Genomic DNA, 21051 nt, shown 5'->3' on the forward strand with positions numbered 1-21051 from the left:
CACGTATGCACAAACAAGTAATCCAATTTCTTTAAATTCTGGGGAGGAGGGCGATGAGCTCTGATGCCACATTCAATGACATCAAAGATGTGTTCTGTTGGGTTCAGATCTGGCAAGTTGGAGGCCAGCACATCAATTGGAACTCACCACAGTATTCCTCAAATCATTACATCACACTCCTGGCCTTGTGGCATCATGCATTATCATGTTGAAAAATGCCACTGCCATCAGGAAACATAATCATCATGAGGGGATGTATGTGGTCAACAGTCAGTGTATGATACTCTTTGGCCCTCATGGTGCCTTGCATGAGTTTCACTGGACTCATGGATTCCCAAACGAATGTACCCCATATCATAATGGAGCTGCCACCAGCTTGTCTCCATCGTGAAGTACAGGTGTGAAGGGGCTGTTTCCCTGGAAAATGATGGATTTGCGCCCTCCCATTGGCATGATGAAAAAGGTAGCAGGATTCATCAGACCATGCAGTACTCTGCCACTGCCGATGGTAATGTGCCCTTTCAGTCATAGTGGCTGATGATGTGGTGTGAACAGGAGTGTTCATTGCACTTTGTGTTCACACACACTTGTACTCTTCCCAGCATTAAAATCTGATGCTAGCTCCACCACAGTTCGCCACCTGTGCTGTTTTACCAGTCTGCCCAGTCTACAACGTCCAACATCTGTAGCGAGAGGTGGCCACCCAACTGTATAACAACTGGACATGGTTTCACCATGTGTTGAAGACACTCACCACAGCTCTTCTCGAACACCTGGCAATTGAGCAGTTTCCAAAATGCTTGGGCCGAGTCTCCAGGCCATCATAATCTGCCCTCTGTCAAACTCAGATAGATCACGCACCTTCCCCATTCTACTCAAGGACAGCATGCTCACATGCACCATGTGTATGCCTGACTAGTAGTCATTCTTTGCCAGGTGATGCTGCTATCGTCCGGATGGATTTATATCGATAGTAGGTTGGTGGTTATAATGTCCTGGCTGATGAGTATACTCTATTGACTTTTCATCAAGGAGAGCTTATGTGCAAATCAAGTCTGTTGTTTGGAGTAAAGTACAAATTAAGCTAACATTTTGTTGTTTCTGAGAGCAAGATTGAAATTTGGTGTTAGTTTTTTTGTTTGTTATAACAGAGAATTTGAGATATTACTATATACTTGCTATTGACTTTGTTTTCAGATTCATGGCACCATTTACAAACTTTTCCCAAATGTTATAAACGAAAGTATTCAGTCAGATAATGGCTCTGGTTTACAAACAGATTCATCGTTCTTCTTGAAGCACCAGCTACAGTTACTAGAGGAAGCAGAGAAAAAAATTTTGTGTGAAGATGAACTGATTGCGGCAGTTGGCCTGACAATGCGCTCTGAACTCCTCAAAAACTGCTTCACAATGAATGTTAATGTCTGGGATGTCACAGCAAAAAATGCTTTTGTATTTTTGCAGGAGATGAAAACAAATCTACACAACCTTGAACATGGTGTAAAGTACATCCTTGACATCTGCTTGAAAAACTCCTCAGACAGGGAATTCTCTTCCTTGATATGGTACTTACTTATAGTTATTAAATCTGAAAATGAGACAGTTAACAAAGTCATTCACTTTACAGATGTGTTCAAAAAAGGATGTGATATAAATACAGTGATTTGTAGTGATATTGAGAATCCAGTGCATCAGATTACAGTTACAAGTACACTTGTTTGTAAAATGCCCCCTGCATATTCATCAGAAGATGCTGTACTCCCATCATTGTTTCTGCCTGTTGACAGTATTGTATTAAATGTTGGATATTTCCTCACTCCAGTGTTGTCTCTAAGTGAAGGAATTCAAAATATTGCCTCATTGTCATCCGGCAGTCTCTACAAGAATGTATTACCAAAGATTAAGGGAAATTATATAGAATGCTCACAGAATTGTGAGGTACCTCCAATTGAAAAAGAATACATATGTAAAATCAAACTACCAACTGGCATCAGTGGAGACCTCTTATGGCAGAGCATTTTTAAAAGGAGTTGGCACAGATGTAATGCTGATGTCCATGCATGGGTGAGTCACATATTTGTGGTCAATATGGTTTAGTATGTGCTATTCAGATCATGAGAACTTTTTTTTTTTTGCTATTACTTTCACAAAGAAAGTATGATGTGTATTTATTTATTGGTGGAGAAAATGACAGGTACAATTTAGCTTTATCAAGAGTTTATTAGAAATTTTTAGTGATCTTCCAGCAGTTCTCCTAAGTGAGGTCAGGAAATACATGTGAGAGCTTTTTTTTCCCTTCACTTCCTTACTGATAGGCACTGTTGCCTGAATAAGTGATCTAGGCACAGTGTTCAAATAGTAATGTTGTATCTTTTTGCCAAATACTGTTGATATCTTTAATTTTATATGTAAAATAAATAGTTTTTCCTGTGGCATTGTGCCCTGTCAGTGATGAAAACGCCTTAGTAGCAGTGGAGTTGAACTCTGCATGAATGCCAAAGAATAACTCTTTTATTTCATAACATGTTTTTATGTATTTGCTACAAAATGTCTCACATACTGCCATTACAACCAAAAAAATTTCTAAGAAAAATATATTTCATTTTTGGCTTTTCACTTGTTTGACCATCATTTCATAATTTATCTGACAATAGCTAGATCCCTGGACAAGTCTTTAGAGGCAAGTTTCATTTTCTTTGTGTGAAACAAGTGATGTTACCGTTTATTACAGCTTTCAAAACCCTAGAAGTGAACTCTTCATGAATCAACAAAATAAACAAAGGTGTCAAATTGTAAGGTAAAATCCGAAATCAAGTCCATTAACAAGATTAGGTTTATCAACAAGAACTAATACTTTACACTAATAGCAAGTTATGAGTGCACACAAAGTACATGTGCTGCAAAAGAAAGTGCTCCTATTTATATATAACAAAGTTTTATAAAAATTACAATATTCCATAAACACATTGAATAAATTAGAATACAAAGCAATAAATAATTGCAGGAATCAAACCAGAGCCCCACACATCAGCATCTAGTGATTATAACTACTACACTGTGGTGGACAGCACACAGTATGTCAAATTTTGGACAACATACATTATGTGGAATTGCTCCCCCTCCTTGCAAAACAGTAACCCACTGTTGCAAAATGGACTATTGATATCTGGATTTAGTCAGTCCTTCAGTGGCAGTAGCGGATCCTCCTGTTCTGATGGTGTTGTCACATTCTCATTGTTTCTGTAGTGCCCAAAATTAGTTACTTTCATCAAAGCAACATGGTCATGGGGGCAGATCTTAATGTCCCTTGTATTGGCAGCATGTCAATCTATGGTGGGTTGATTTGAGGGAGGGGACCAAACAGCGAGGTCATCAGTCCCATTGGATGAGGGAAGGATGGGAAAGGAAATTGGCTGTGCCCTTTGAAAAGAATCATCCCAGCATTTTCCTGAAGCAATTTAGGGAAATCATGGAAAACTTAAACCAGGATGGCCGGGTGCATGTTTGAACTGTCATCCTCGTGAATCTGAGTACAGTGTGCTAACCACTGTGCCACCTCGCTTGGTGCTGATCTATGCCTCAGGACTGTGATAGGGTTTCATGTGAAGTTATCCTTTGTGTTGGGTGGCAATATGTTTCGTATAATCATCCTCAACATTGCTAATTGGAAATGAAAACAAAGTATCAATTGTTGTTTCGTCCTCTTAATAATGGCTAAGGAAAACCAGCATGAAACCTGTAGTGTCTTATTTTGAACCGTATGTAAATGGTCATATATTCATATATAAACTGTTCTGACAAAAAGTGAGACACCAGTGCTACAAATAAGTCCAGTGCTATGTATTAAGCTCATATATTAAAGTCTGAAATCAAAAACAGTTCACAAAGTATTGCCAACGGCCTTGCCACAGTGGTGACACCAGTACCCGTCAGATCACCGAAGTTAAGCGCTGTCGGGCTGGGCTAGCACTTGGATGGGTGACCATCCGGTCTGCTGAGCACTGTTGGCAAGTGGGGTGCACTCAGCCCTTGTGGGGCAAACTGAAGAGCTACTTGATAGAGAAATAGCGGCTCCGGTCTCAGAAACTGACATGCGGCCAGGAGAGCGGTGTGCTGACTACGTGCCCCTCCATATCCGCTTCCAGTGACGCCTTGCGCTGAGGATGACACGGCGGCCGGTCGGTACTGTTAGGCCTTCATGGCCTGTTCAGGAGGAGTTTAGTTTTTTTGCAAAGTATTACACAGTGTCAAAAATTTTTGTAACGAATAGGAAGAGCTATCCAAAAGATAAAGTTTGGATCAGTGATACTCATAATTCCGATGACCCTCTTCTGTTTCATAAAGGCTATTTACTTTTGACTGCTTTCCCCAGTATATAAGTGAATGGAAATGTAGCTTTTGTTATTTCCAAATCACAGATAGATGCAATTAAGCAAATGGGAAATGCTGTGGAATTCAGTCTTTTACATGGGTGAAGGATGTGAATGGGCTATATGCCAATTTCTTTTAAAGCGAGGTTGGGTTACTGTTAATATGTAATTCCAGGAATTAGTAATCATATTAAAATGCTACTGGAGGCCATTTACCTGTAAATGGTAGGTGTTTGATATCTTGTGGACAATGTTGCATCATGAAATTACTTCAGATTTTTCGAAAATCAGTGATCATTCATTACATGTGGTCCTCTCTTAATTGATAATGTAGCCAGTGCATACTTATTCCCATTTGTCGACTTGGGAAGTCTCCCCAAGAGGTCAATCCAATCTAGTGAAATGGAGTAACTATAGGAGGAATTTATACCAGACGTTCTGTGGACAACTGAGGCATATGCTTCCATCTTTGGCATTTCTTGCAGTGGCTTACGTAGTGCCTGACAGATGGGCAGAGACCTAGCAAATGATACGTGCTTCTGGTTCTATCAAAGGTCTACACATATTCCAGATGACTTCATATCAGAGTGTTGTGAAAATAATTCAGTATGTCTGGCTGGAAATTAGTTGCGATGACGAGTAATCATTTCCACCTGATTGAACCATAATTCCTTTTATACAGTAGTCCACATATTAATCTGAATTATCCTTTGACAGCTTATTCGTTCTCTTAGGCCACAATTGTTTCTTGGAGCTTTGTTTTATTCAGCAGCAATATTTGTTAGAGCAGTAATGACTGTGCTATCTCCAGCACTGTAATCTAATTTCAATCCAATAGACTCCACGAAAAACAGTCGCCACCCTTGTGTCTGCATCAATTCTCGTATACTACCAGGACACATTCCTGAAATTTAAATTCTCATGTTGCCACTTATCCTGATGGAGTCTTCAGACTTGTCAGACAGCAAAATAATGGTAGTCAGTCACAACAGTGAATGATCTGTCATCAAAATACCATCAGGTGCCCTGGCTCAGTGGATTTGCACTACATCACCTACCTCTTAATCACCAAGTAACAGTGTGGAGTTCCATTTCAGCTTTCTTGCCCAAAAGTGCCAAGAATGATTTCAGCACCTTCTCAAGAATACAAAAATATCTCTTTTTTGTATTCAGATTGCTTTTCGCATGGTCTTAGTTGAGGCAGGGCAATCTCGCATGTCCAAGATACCTCTTGTCTCCTTCAAACTGTCACATATAATCCAGAATCAAGATCAAGCACCATCAAGAACGGACACTTTATGTTGAAAATACGTGTATTGAGCACAGATAAAATACAAGTGGAGATGAAATGCCTGGTTCAGCATAAAGTGCTTTTATTGATACATACATAAAATATTGTAATAACTCCCAGTATTCCATAAATAAGTCCCAGAACCTTATAGAAATTATGAATCTTAAACAATAAATAGATGCAAGAGGTGAGAATCAAATTGGTGATTGTACATCACCATCCTGTGACTATAAACATTACACCATAGTAATGACAGACAGCCCACAATGATCTGCACATCCTGCTATGTATTAAATTTTGCTAATTGCTTAGGTATGTCATTCATATATGATTCCATGCTTTGAAAGATGAATCAAACTTGGTATTCTGTATAGATGTACCAAGTTAGGGTACCCCATAATTAAGGTACTGGACTTGAGTGTGGGAGCAGTGAGTTATAAATCTTTATCCGGCCATCTACATTTTAGGTTTTGCATGGTTTCTTCAATCAGTTAAGGTGAATACAGGATGATTCCTTTGAAGATATTTCTGATTTCCTTCACCATTCTTCTCTAGGCCAAGCTTGTGCTCTATAATGATGATGTAAACAGCTTGTAAACCATGATCTTCCTATGTTAATATTAAGCTGATGAAGCATACAACAAAATGTGTATTTTCATTGACACTGTGCAAATGTTGAATAATATGACAAGTAGTAAATTCACAAAGTTATAGAAAATGCTGGACAGCTCTTAGTTTCAGGAGCATGTAAAAATAGAACACAACATTCCTAATTTTTGTAAGGATAGATTCATTCTTAATGGAATAAAGACGAATTTATATGTAATATTTCTGGCTAATAATCTTGTGACTACATTTACTATGATGATGCCCTTTGTCTTTTCCGTTCTGTACATGTCTATGGCTGTATGATTTAGTTTGTATTGTACAATGGAAAATTCAGGATGAGTTGTTACAATGTTATGGAAATGAAAGTTGCCACCTACCATGTAGCGGAGATGCTGAGTCACAGATAGGCACAAGATGCAAGAGCCTGCATTTGTGTGTGTGTGTGTGTGTGTGTGTGTGTGTGTGTGTGTGTGTGTGTGTGGGTGGGTGGGTGGGTGGGTGCGCGCGCGCGTGCGTGCGTGCGTGCGTGCACCTCATCTATTTTCGACAAAGGGCCTTGATGGCCAAAAGCTTATTTTGTGACAGACTTTTTGTTGTGCGTATCTGTGGGTCAGTATCTCCACCATAAGGCGAGTGGCAACTTTCCTTTTTATAATATTACTAGTTTGTATCATTATTTATATCAGGCTTTCTTACAAGATGTGATCAAAAAGTAATGGGAATTTTTGTTGTTCTTAAGGAATCTTCATTTGTCCTTCATCATCAACTTTTTCCCCTTCAAAGTAATCCCCCTCAGATACAATACAATTGTGCCAGCACTTTTTCCAATCTCGAAAGCACTTCTGGAACTCACTTTTCATTGTGGTGCTCAGCTCATTCAGCAATTCTGTTTTTGTCCAATCAATGGTGGCAAAACGACATCCTTTCATGGTTCTCTTCAGTCTCAAGAACAGAAAGAAGTCTTAGGCGGCTATGTGTGGCGAATATGGTAGCATCATGATTAAATTTCCCTAAGTGGTTTTGCCACAGTTCGGGTTGTTTTTTAGATTGCTTCACTCTAACAGCACATAACTTCCAGCTGGTATTCCTTATTGATCCTGTGACCATAAGGCAGGAACTCATGATGCACTATACCATTGTAATCAAAGAAAACAGTAAGAAAAACCCTTCACTTACGATAGAACTTGTTGAATTTTTTTCAGGCTTGGTTCTTCAGGCAGTTTTCATTGGGACAATCGGGCCTTGCTTTTGAGATCATACTCATGTTTTGTTATCTGTTATAACCTTCCTTAGAAGTTCTAGATCACTGTCAATTTCATTCAGCATTCTTTAGCAATGTCTACACGACGTTGCTTTTGGTTGAAATTCAACAATTTTCAAACAAACTTTGGTGATACACATTTCATGCCCAAAATTTTCAAAAAATTTCCTTGGCATGAGCCGAAAGATATGCCACACCACCAGCAACCTCTCTGATAGTGATTTTCCAAAAGCATTTTCTTTACTTCTTCCACTTTGTCATCAGTAATTGATGTGCTAGGGCGTCCAGGGTGATCGTCATCTTCAATGTCTTCTTGACGCTCTTTGAAACATCTATACCATTTGTAAACTCTTGTCTTACTCATAGCAGATTCACCAAAAGCAACAGCCAGCATTTATTGCGAAACTAAAAATTCGCTGAGCACTTGAAAATGCATATGACCTTTTCGATGTCAACAATAAACTAAATATTCGAAACAGTTGAAAATGCAAATATATATCAGGAAAATGTGTACCAACCACATAAAAAAACTGAAAATACCTGCGAAATTAAAGAAATTTCCATTACTTTTTGGCCACACCTCGGATATGTTAATTGTTTCCACTCTTCATTATCATTAAACTAACTTATTAGTTATATGCTACATCCGTCTATTCTGGTGCTGTGTGTCCAGCCAATGTTGGGTTGGGACTGATGTGATCCAATTTTATGGATCACATTTCATGGATAACAATACCTTTATATAGTCTATTATTATGATGTGGTCACCAATCCCAAAGGCATTTTAAAGTTAACCCCTTCTGTCTGTGTCTAACGTATATCATACAGTCAAATGCAACATTGTTTTTCAAGGTGTCTGTGCATCCTATAACCAAGGCAAAAACTGGAAACCAGCCTGATGTTTACTATGTCATCGTCCGTTTAGGACACATCGCTCACAGCAGAGTGTAGATGGTCAGTTCAGCACTGCAATCACATGTTGGTCTATGTCCTGCAGTTACTGGATTGCCTTAGGGGGCATGTTGAGAAACTTAAGGTTTGCAGTAATTTAATGTGTTCTTTCAGAAATCTCTCTCATTCTTTTGCTTCAAGACACAGTTGAAGTTGATTAGTTATTATGTCCCAATAGACATATAGACATCTCAAACACTATCTTAAATTACAGTTTTGTTTTTCTTTCATGGTAGAAGTGAAGAGTCGGACTTGAACACACCGAAAATGGATAGATACTGTCCTTAAAAGATACCATTTTCACTAGAACTCGTTGGTCTTAGGGCATTCTTATAGACTAAAGCCAGTAATAGAATTAAAAATAAAAATGCATTGCAATTTGGAATGCTTTTTATTAAAATATAAAATTCATTTTAATGATTTCAAATTTGAAATGGAGGTTTATCTTCCATGTACTCTGCCTTTTCCGACTGTTAACGATCCTAGATGTATTTCAAGTCACTTGGAAAGTCATTCAAGAGGAGCAAAATTGAGGGCTTTTGCATAATCATTATGACAGACTTACAGACTTGTCTTCTTAATGTGAAGTTGCATCAAGAAGGTAGACTTAATCAAAAGCTGATTCTTACTTTCCGGAGGATCTCTGACACAAATCTTATGTCCTCTGCGTGTAATTTTTGTCTAATGCTGTCACATTCACAAGCAGTTACTATGCAATGGAAAATCATTTTGTGGTCCATTAGTTGCACATTTTGTCACCAATATGTGTTTGAGCAACAAGTAAATCTGGGCTGGAATAACAACAGTATGAGAAGAATAGTGTGCTGCTTACCACATAGTGGGGATGTTGAGTGACAGACAGATACATTGAAAAGAGACTGCCACATGCCTCTTTTCTACCCCCCTCCCCCCCCCCCCCATCCCCCCAATAAAGATTACCACTCACCTCAGAAGCAGTCTGACCTTAGTGCCAAGAGATGACATTGGCCATCTTTGTATGTTATACTTGTGTGTGTGTGTGTGTGTGTGTGTGTGTGTGTGTGTGAGAGAGAGAGAGAGAGAGAGAGAGAGAGAGAGAGAGAGAGAGAGAGAGAGAGAGAGGACTAGGAAAATTTATCTAGCAGATTCTTCTTTTTCTTCTTCTTGTATGCATTTTCTTCCTCAGTGATAATAACTTATAATTGAACATAGAACCCAGTTAATCCTTTCCACAACATATGCTACTACCCCTAACAGCACTTATTATGTCAAAAATAATGCTTATTACACCAAGAATACACTGATGGTAAAAAGAATTGCAACGCCAAAGGAGGAGTTGTGCAACATAAACTAAAGTTGGTAGGCATGTTTCTACATCTGAAAGATGATGTCTAGGCAAATTTCGCACCAGTCGGATAATAGTGGCACTAGTAGCACCACTATGAGGATGTAAATCACGTTTGCTTGAAATACATGCTGTAATGGTCCATAAGCATTAGTTACCATTCAGATAGGATGTAGTGAGTAGATGTTAGTCAAAATGCCTTTAATGTGACAAAGACGCCATTATCAACACATCACTGAGTTTGAATGAGGTAGTGTAATAAGGCTATGAGGAGCTGGTTCCTTCTGCGATATTGCAGAAAGACTTGGCGAGAATGTAGTCACTGTACACTATTGCTGTTAGCGGTGGTCACAGAAATGTACAATCACAAGGAGACTGGGCTCCTGATGACCATATGGCACTACCAAGAGGGAAGACCATTGAGCTTGGCATGTGGCTCTGGCACATTGTACTGCATCTGTAGCAGCAATTTGAGCAGCAGTTGGCAACACAGTGACACTAAGAACTGTTAGAAATTGGTTACTTCGAGGACAGCTCCGAGGCAGATGCCAGTAGCGTGCATTCCACTGACTCCAAACCACCATCATTTGTAACTTAAGTACTTTCCCGCAAAAAATTCATTGGAGGGCAGGGTGGAGGTCTATTGTGTTTTCTGATGAAAGCTGGCTATGCTTTGGTGCCAGCGACTGCCATGTATTGATTAAAAGGCGGCCAGTTGAGGTCCTGCAACCAACCTGTCTGTGTGCTAGATACTGGACCTACACCAGGAGTTATGATCTGGGGTGTGTTTCATATGGCAGGAGGAGCAATGTGACTGCAAAATTGTAAGTCAATCTGGCGACTCAACCTGTTGTGCTGCCATTCATAAACAGCGTTTTGGGGTGTTTTTTCCAACAGGATAACGATTGTCGACATACCACTATTGTAACCCAGCATGCTCTACAGAGTGCTGACATATTGCCTTGGCCTGCTTGATCACCAGATCAGTCTCCAACCAAGCAAATATGGGACATCATCAGATGACAACTCCAGCATCATCCATAAACAGCGTTAACCATCCTTGCATTGACAGACGCAAGTGCAACAGGCATGGAACTCCGTGCCCAAACTGGTACCTGGCACTTGCACAACACAATGCATGCACATTTGCATGCTTGCATTCAACATTCAGGCAGTTATTAATGTACCAGCATATTACATTTGCAATGGCTTATCCTGCCCTTACATTAACCTTTGATCTTGCAATATCAATCATCAAAATATGTTACCTAGACAAATGTGTTCACAAAATTTCATTACTTACATGAATTACTTTTTGTTGTTGTGGTGTGGTCCCCCCCCCCCCCCCCCCTCCTGTTGGTGCAGATGTTAATTTCACCCAATACATGCTACATTCTCATGTTCCTACGCATCAGTAATCATTCACGGTCATACTTCATCTCGTTGCTTTCCGATGGCCTTCTTGTTAGGTCTCTGGAATGAGCATGTGATGGGAGCCTTTCCTCATTCTATTTTCTGGATTTTCTCTGTCTGACTCACCTTGATAAATCTTTAGTGCTGACTATTTCATTGGGTGGTTTTGATTTCAATCTGTTTGACATACTTTGTGTGATTCTTCAGTTTGTCATGGTGCTTTTGTTGATCAAATAGTCCACAGGTGTACTGCAAGTTCATAGTGTCCAACAGGCACAATATTTCGGTGATCAGATGTGTCGCCATCATCAGGTGCATTGCCAATTCGTCAATGCACCTAATAGTAGCCACTTGTCTGATTGCCGAAATATTGTGCCCCCAGCAGTATACCCATGGACTGTTCGATTGACGTACTGGGTTAGGTCTCTTCCTTGTCATAAATGTCTTTGACATGCAGAGAAGAAGTCCTGAGTATCAATATGAACGTTAAATACTTGGTAGAGGACACCTACAATTTTACTTGTACTTCTCACAGAATCTGATCTGTAGTTACAAGTGAAACATTCAAATATAATTTCTCATCTGTTGCTACAGATTTTGTGATTGATCTAATACATTTAGTGTGAAACTGCATTAGTGATATGTAGATAGCTGTTAAAATCTTTTAGTTTCTTATTGAAAACAATTTGACAATACTCTTTTATAGCACAGACACTAACTTTTCTTTTATCCCCTTGTGGCTGGGTAATTTACTCATTTTATATTTGGTGTAATAATTCCATATAAGTGAATAGTTGTCTAACTTACCATGATATCCACTTACTGAAAAGAAGACATGTCAAGTTGCAGACAGGCACAATCAAAATTTATGTTAAAGTCTAATAATTTCAATATGGAAGATATTCTGTTCATTCAAATAAAATTCCAAGTTAGTTAAAGTTAGAGCTTATTAGTTGTAAGTAATTGCCTTTCCAGGTGAATCACATTGTCAATCTGAATCAATGATCAATTATGATTTGATATTCCCTTACCTTGTCTTCTCAGGTAGTTTTAGAAACATTAAGTGCAGTAATAGTCCGTGTGTGGACATAGTGCTAATCCTGACTGAATATTGGAAGAATGAATGTGATATATACAGTTTTATCTTAATGTAGTTCCAGACCAGCAAGGACAGACTTCGTGTGGATCAGATGGTTTGGGTCAGAGTGGGGCAGAATTTATGTAAGCTCGTTGTTAATGCAGGCATCACTGCTGTAGAACTACACTCTAAAGATCCTCTGACTCTCCATGCCTTCAAACAGTTTATAACTGAAGAGATGCTCACTGCTGGCAGACATTCTCGGGAGGTGAAGATTCCAATATCAGTTGTAGATGTTGCACAGGTGAGAAGTTTCTTCAGCTGCAAGATCACTTGCAGTACTGTATGAAATTTATGTTTTATAGATCACTGTTTAGTACCTAATGAAAATTACTTAAAATACTTGCTATACATCCTGGATTATTATGAACTTAATGCAATACACGAAAGTTCAAACTTTTTTCTCTTATTTGAACTAGCTCTTAATAAACAAATAACATAGGTACAAAGGTAAGCTCAAAATAAAACAGTAAAAAATAAGAAATAGCAAATTGTTTGAGAGAAAAGGTGTATTGAAAAAAGTCAGAAGTAACAGTGGAATATAACAGCTACGATTCACATTGAAATTGTGATGAGATGCAAGCAATTGACAGAGAAGGAAGCCACAGACTGTTCAGAGGACAAGAGACCATTATCTCTGTACATCAGAGCTGGCAATGTGTCAGGAAGTTCCGTGCACAACCCAAGTGACAAAGAAAGCATTTAGTTGTCTTTTACAACATTCCACAGCATGTTCGGTTATGAGTTATTTGATGTTGGACAATTTGTTTGGCTTAGTTCACTCACACTGTGAGGGAATAAGAGATGCAGGTGATACGTAAGTTGCGTACCTTTTAGAGTAGCTCATCTGTATGTTTTACCAGTAGTGAAATAAGTGATGATTTGGAACAGAGATCTCCATAATATCTTTGTTTCTTCAGAGGAAGAGATTCTACTAGCCTTTACAAGGACTTGTGATTGGGTGGTGGTGCAAGTTTCCAGCCAAGATCATTTTTATTTACCTTCTTACAACTTTTTGCACTTCCTAGGCATTACACAGCAGAGAACATTAAAGATTTTGTATGTAGATTACAGAGCTCAGTCATACCCTCCTCTAATATACCGAGTGAACCAAAATTTGAACACGCGGATGCCACAGTGCAATTCCTTACGTACTAAAAGTTGAGATTTGTTTGTAACAAAATTTCATCCCATACACATTTTCAGTAGAAAATGAACAGCAGAGAAAGGAAATTTTGCATCTCTGTAATCAGATGTCTTCTCCATTGAGCACTGAGTAGCTGAGCTGCCCATTTAGTGCTATTGCAACCCATCTGCTGGGGTCACATTGTGATTAGGAGGTCAAATGTAGAGTGAGGGTGAGTGGTCCATTGCACATCTGGAGGTGTCAGTGGTGCAGTGGTATCTGTAATAGCAATATTTATTTTGCACCGTGTACAAAGGGATAAGTGTCTTCAAAGCTATAGTCAGTAGCTGGGTGCAAGGGCACATGCCACAAAGCAGTGCCAACACCTTATCGGTGAGTCATGACATCGCCGCCACATGTCAGTGCCATGGCCGCGTGCAGTGCTGCTTGCAGTGGTAATGGGGGGAGGAAGGCATTGCTCGCCCAGATGTTCCACAGTGACCTCCTATGGCTCCCACCTCAGCACTCTCGAAGACAGCCTATCGTGCACTGAGGTGGATCAGGTGGAGACCACCGACTGTGATTCAGAATGTCAATTGTTGTGAAGGCAAGGCCCTGGTCAACTACTGTGAGTTAACTTAGACTGCAGGAAATGCTGAAGAGGCAGCCAGAGACATGCCTTGCCTGATCAATGCACAGATGACAATAATAATTCTGGGTTGCCAAGCTCAGTTCTTTCCTATTTACATCTGATTTTGTAGTGGTACTTGGGCAATGAAGTTACATAGTGTTACCTCACAGTGCTTTGTTAAGTAACACAGCAGTGCTTGAGTTTCCGTCTGTCCCATCCTGTGGTCTGTTTAACTGATGGTATGCCTTGTTGACATACCGATTGTCACATCAGCCCAGCACTAACCTACTCTGTTCTGTGCTCACCCCCAAGCCTCTACAGTAAAATAATTCTGTTGCACTACACTCCTTCCCTGTTTCAAAAAATTCATCCTGAATTTTGCCTCTTGTTTATTCTCTATACTAATCTTCTGCTTATTCTCTATACTAATCTTCTGCTTATTCTCTATACTAATCTCATAAATCTAATTACATAATTGTACATGGTGCAAAAGTTTGTTGCTCATGGGAGCTGACTTATTGTTTCACAATTCTTTTTTATCATCCTGAAAGTTTTGGCTTGCTGAGTCTTTTTTACAGCTATTTTCCGTTATCCTTATTTCCCTTTCACAAAAGATTTTTTTTTAATAGTTCCCTTATTCTACATTTCTCAGTTTATGGTAGTTAACCGCTCAACAAATAACTGATGTGTCGATAAGTCTAGAGAATGGATACTTCTCTGTCTGAGAAAAAAGTACAGTACACAAATTGCTATCAGTGTTTCATCCATCTTCAGCAACTGTATTTTTCATAATAATCAGCAATTAGTTAAAAGAAATTTTAATTCTTTAAGAAGTTTCATGCACTTAGTGTCCTCCTTCAGGTCAAAACTACCATATTATTTGCGAGTGTCACCAATAAGATGCATGCAGTGTATTGCTATGGTCATGTGGTTCATAGTGCCTGTACAAAAATGGTTATTAACTGATTAGCTCCAGTTCTGGCGTGATGTCTGTACTTGTTTAGCTTCTTTATACCATTTTTCTGCAGGCACTATGAACCACATGACCACAGCAATATGCACACGCATCTTATTGTTGACACTCATAAATAATGTGACAGTTATAACCTTCTGAAGATGGGCTCTAAAGTGCCTGAAACCGGTAAATGAAATAAAATTTCTTATTTGCAACTTGCTGATTTTCTCTATATAAATTGTTGTCAGTAACACAGAAAGATTAGTGGTTGTAATGCTTATGGTTACCATGTGTTGGCATTGGATCTCCTGGTATACTTGAATATGTTGCAACATTTGTCCCATGGAAATTTTACCCTGCTGAGATGCCATCAGTGTGTCTAGGTAATGTATGACAACAGGATTCAGTGTGTGGAAAATATAAGTTAGATTTTGCATTGGCAGTACTTCAAACAATTTCTCTGGCCAGTATAATGCAGAGGGAGTGAATTAGTGTACGGTCGTACCTGTGAGTGTAGCTAGTAGGTAGAAGGCTGTCCCAAGTATCTCACAAGCATCATCTACCATGTGACAAACTTCACCATTGCCTGAGGTTTTCCTTCGCTATAAGCAGTTCATAATTACAGTTTCTGGTTCAGAGACTGAGTATAACCAATGTGCTTCTACCTTTTGAAAATGAGACACAAGTGTCAATATTTCATTCCGACATTCTGTTGCCTTAGTTATCCCCAGGAACAGTTGCATCTCACAAGTCTGCACATCAGACTGCACTTCTCAGGTTGGGCAAATGCTGATATTCTCCTTCAATCGCTCATGTAGGTCACTCAGTCACATACGAGTGTGAGCTTCTCCATGCTCAGAAATAATTAACACCTGTTGCGTTCTTACTTGAACCCATTTTCCCATCACTGTCCATCTTACTGGATAAGCATGAACCATGTAACTTCGATATCATGCATTCATCCCCACCGCTGGTAGTTGGGCTGACACATAACTTTTGCTCTATCCATATTTACTTGTACATTTGCTGCATGATAAAATACTGCTAAGTTTTTCTCTGATGCCTCTGCTATGTGTCACAGCTCTGTAGGAAATTCTTTTACTGCTTGTTGCGGTTGTTGTGGTGTCAGTAATATCGAACTCAGTTGTCTGTTTAGCACATGATAGACTGCTCCTGTAATGACCCCGCCTCAATTCTTGCATAATTGAACCAATCTGCTAATTCTCAGAAGAGTCTGGCTACAGCTAGTTTTCTGTACATTAAGCTCAGTCATTTTTGTATTTCTCCCTGATCACTGTTCACTGTTTTCAATGTATCCCAAGTGTATTGGGCTAATACTGTGGTTACCTCGTTCTCCATCTTCATGGTGTTAAGAAGGCCTTTGTTGCTCTACATTTGACAGTTGTGTCATACGCCATCCTACTATACCTTTGGTAGTATCTGGCACATTTGCACATGCCTAAGTGTGTTCTTCATTATCTTCATTATCATCTGCTGTTTTTAAGATTTTTCATCTTTTGTCCAATCACCCTCTTTTTCTGCAAGCTAATGTCCATGGTACAGTGCCAGTGATTTGCATCAGTTGAGCTCTCAGTTTGCCGCATGACAGCCTCAGTTCGTGATATTCACCCTGCTCCACGGTGAGGATTTTGTTACCCTGCAGTTCCTTATGTAACTGCATGAATACTTTCTGCAGTCTGCGAACTTCGTTTCTTTTCTGCCATACCCCAATGGTGACCCTCGATGTCCATTGGCGACTCATTAGCAAACACATCATGTTGTTGGGTATATAACACACCTGCCTCCAACGAGTGAATGTGAACTGTATGCACTGCTCCTCCCTTGATTCCATGCTGCATCAGGATTACCACAACTCATCCAGTTGTTCCTGGTGATTCGTAGCCCTCCTTTGAAAAAACGTATATACACTAAAACAACTAAGAAACAACACATAACTACTATAGAACTATAACAGCCCACAGTACAATTTCACAATGAATTTGACAAGTATAGAATAACTCATAGACATAACATAACTAAATCTGAATACTACTGTGTTTCAATGATCTCAGTGGCCTGATAAGAACCCAACCTAATTCTTAGTCAAAAATTTTTTCATCTTTCCCTTACGCATGTTTTGATTGGTGACCAACAGCCATTGACCTACTCAATACTACAGTAACTTTCCAGAATGGTATGTGGACCATCCCCGTAGCTCCAACACTTTTCCATTGGCTCACTTAAATTTGTGCAATACCTCCCTTATTCTCTTAGCCAATTTCTTAGTTGATTCACAGTTTGGTTGTAATTTAGGAATCGTGACATCAAATGAGGATGGCATTTTTCTACCCTACACCACCTCAAAAGGTGAGGGACTTGCACCGGTGTGCACTTTAGAGTTATGCGCACAAACTGCATGTTACAAATATTTATCCCGGTCTATATGACTGCTGTTAACATAATAACTCAACATTTTAAAGACTGTCCTATGCTCTCACTTTGTTCTGCCTTAGTATATGGATGGAATGGGCTTGTTTGAATTTACGGATACAAAGTATGTGTCATAACTGTTCCATCGAACTTGACACAAAATTTGTATCCTGATCCGTAACTAAGGTGTCAGGTTAAGTATACAGTTGTTTCCTAATACTGGTGCTGTATTAACTGCATTAACCTGCAGGATTAGTAAATGGAACCATTGCTAAGAATCTTGAAAAATGACCAATGATTGTGAGTACGTATTTACTCCCAGCCAGAAGCCAACTGAAAGGTTTCAAAGTATAGGGCCAATCATTTGAAAAGGTTTAACCACCTGTGGTAGTCTTTGTAAAGAGATTATCTTATGAATAAGAACATCTATTTGTGCACAAATCACACAGTTCTTTACATGTTGCTTGAAGTCACATTTCCTTGTTTGCCACCAGAATTTCTCCACTATATGTCTGTTGCACATCCTCCATGACCTGACAACACACAGTCATGGGCTTGCCACAGCACTTTGTCCTTAAATGCTGCCAAAACCACTATGCACGTTCCTCATTTCATCATTCTGCAGAGTAAGCCCTCATGCGTCTTGAACTGCAATTGTGATCTGAATGCCTGAAGTCTTTGTAGGCTACTTGTGCTATCTGCCACCCTGTTAACTTTTGCCTTTTGCCTTTAGCACAGCAACTTTCCTACGTAGCATTTCTGCATTTGTGTGCTTCTGACCTCGCTTGTTGACCACCTTGTAATCAAACTTGGTGAGATTACATACCCATTATTCTATTCGAAAGGTCTTCCAGTCCCAACAACCATTGAACTGCGGTCTGTGATGACATCAAACTTCTTTCCATATAAATAGCAACAGAACTACACTACTCTAAATATAGCTACCAACATCTCCTTTTCCATAGTGGAATAGCTATACTCTGCTTTGTTCAGTTGCCCTGATGCATATGCCACTGAATGACCAACCATTCCCATTATGGTGTCACAGGAGGGGATAAATTCCTTCTCAAAATCAGGAAAGAGTAGTGCCAGATCGGAAATTAAAGCTGGTTTCAATGCCTCAAATGCTGCTGATCACTGCAATTTCATGCCCTTCCTTAACAACCAATTCAAGAGTTCTGCAATCTGCTCAAAATTCTTAACGAATTTGCAGTAAGAATTGCATGGCAGTATTTGCTTTGTTATTTGTGATGCTGCAAAGTTCCAGACTGCCTCTGTTAGATGAAGATTGGTTTGAACACCTTTCCCAATAATTACATGCCCAAGGTAATTTACCTGCATGTGTGAAAAATGGCACTTGTTTATGCTAAGTGTCAGCTGAGCAGATCACAGCCTGCTGAAAATGTCTTCCAAATGTTTCACATGCTCTGGCGCTTCCTTAAAGAATATGCAGTAATTTCGTCTGAATATGCCATGCAAGTTTTCAACTTTAACTTGTGTAGAACTGCACATAATAACATTTGGAATGTGGCTGGCATGTTTTTCAGCCCAAACTGCATCTTTTAATACTGGTAACAAACCCATGGAATCATGAAATTGGTCTTCGGTCTATTCTCTGGGACTGTCTCCGACTGGTGATACCTGCTTCTCAGATCCATTGTAAATTACTGTCACTGTTCTACATTGTCTAAATGAAATCATTAACTTTTTTTAAACAAAACTATACTTTTTTCCTACCTCAAAGCAGCAAATTTTCACAAGATAAATTTTGTGGTGTAATGCTTTTGTATATCTGACAATAAATTTGACAGAATAATTTAATTGGATAGATAAAAAACAGATCACACACATAAAAGAAGGTTGCAATTAGACATAAATTAGGAAGTTTTATATCATTTTTGCAGCCATTTGAATGGTGTACTCCATAGAAGTTTACTCCAATTTTCATGGAAACTTGCTTCACTGTGTTAGAGACACACACTCATGCTTGAGCATTAGACTTTAAAAAGGTTCTACTGTACTTCAGTCAACGCCAACAGAGGTTTCCATCGAAAGTGGTGTATTATTTACCTTTGGTGTGCTAGTTTCCACTGAAAGTGGAGTAAATTTGTAGTGGTGCACCATTCAAATGGCTGCAACCATGTAAAACTCTCCATATTCAATGTTTCTTTTGCTCAGTAACTTCTTGACACATTTACAGAAGAGTTATATCACCGAATTTGTCTTGTATAGATCTCATAGACCGATGCAGAAAAATACCAACAGTAAAGAAATGGTACCCATATCTTTGTAGTCAGTGGAGTTGTGAAAATGTGTTAAAAACGAAACTCTGGCCGAACAGGCCATGAAATCCCAACGGTACTGACCGTCTGCCGTGTAATCCTCAGCCCACAGGCACGACTGGATACGGATATGGAGTGAAAATGTGTTGGTCTATGTTTTAAAAGGCCATGGTTACCATTTGACAATTTCCTTTTAATTGAGTCACTTTAAAATTTGTGGTGTTAAGTCTGGTATGTACTGAGTGGCATTCAATCATTAGTAGAATGTGTACTATAAGTCAATACCTGATTAATTGTGCAAAAATAGTTTGACATTAATGCTTTTACAATGGATAGCCTTGTACGAATATGCCATTGACAAGTAACTGTTATGGTTTCAGAGCATCAGGATGAATCTGGACATTGAAAGAGCTCAGCCAACAGCAGACAACTTAGAAGTACTCAGAAAACAATGGAGAACCTCTGTCACAGAAAAATTACCATCTTAGCCAATTATCCAGAAGTGCTACAATAGACAACGTAATTAAAATTAGTTTGTTAACTGTGAATCTAAGATATTAAACAGTGAGTTACGTTCAAACAGATTTTTTATTCACAGCACAACCTCTGAACTTACCTATCACACATTAATTTTCTTTTTTTCAAAGTGATTAATGTGTGCTGCATTTTACACTTCCATTACATTCTTCACTGTCCTAGTTTTCCTTGTAACTTCAAAATAAGCAGATTGAAAGCTAGCTATTAGGTTTTATATAATAACAAAGAGATAGAATGACTGGCCAGTACTTCCTGAAACCTTCAGAAGGGAGAATCCAAAGTACAAAAGACGGTTTTAACTTACAGAATTTTTAGTGTGTTCCTCTGGGAGCAAAGAGGGATAGGAGCAGGTCACTCATATCCTTGAGAAAGGTTACCAAAAGACAAGAAAATTCAAGCAAAGATTTTCCTTGATACAATTAAAAACGATTTGAATTTTTCATTTTGTGCAATCGTCATGGTTCAATCACTACCTTCATATATTTTATTATTCTGAAATGAAGCAAGCATCTAAATAATCATGAATAATACATTTTCCGAATGGGTTTAGCTACACAATAGTTGCACATGGCTCATGGATTCACTATCAGTGGAATTTTGTTCCACAGTGACGCAATGCAGCAGCAGCATGAGGATATGGTTAATTCAAGCCACAAATGAACTGGCAACAACATGGCGTGCTCTCTGTGAGATGATTCAAGAACTTAGTTGGCAGTCAGCCACATTCCCGAAA

At 39.1% G+C, this 21051-nt stretch overlaps 1 protein-coding gene across 3 annotated transcripts in view; it reads left to right on the top strand.

Moving 5' to 3' along the window:
- LOC124789438 overlaps positions 1–20361 on the top strand; it is a 55609-nt gene extending 35248 nt beyond the window's left edge. For 2 of the 3 annotated variants that reach the window (XM_047256786.1, XM_047256784.1), the window contains 3 exons: positions 1198–2064; positions 12374–12601; positions 20162–20361. In XM_047256786.1, the coding sequence (XP_047112742.1) occupies positions 1198–2064; positions 12374–12601; positions 20162–20269 (1203 nt within the window). In that variant the 3' untranslated portion in view covers positions 20270–20361. The remainder of the gene's footprint in view (positions 1–1197; positions 2065–12373; positions 12602–20161) is intronic. The other variant, XM_047256785.1, reaches the window with a different exon arrangement.
- Positions 20362–21051: the final 690 nt, after the last annotated feature.

The sequence above is a fragment of the Schistocerca piceifrons genome, chromosome 3 (assembly GCF_021461385.2).
Source record: "Schistocerca piceifrons isolate TAMUIC-IGC-003096 chromosome 3, iqSchPice1.1, whole genome shotgun sequence".
Classification (NCBI taxonomy): Eukaryota; Metazoa; Arthropoda; class Insecta; order Orthoptera; family Acrididae; genus Schistocerca; species Schistocerca piceifrons.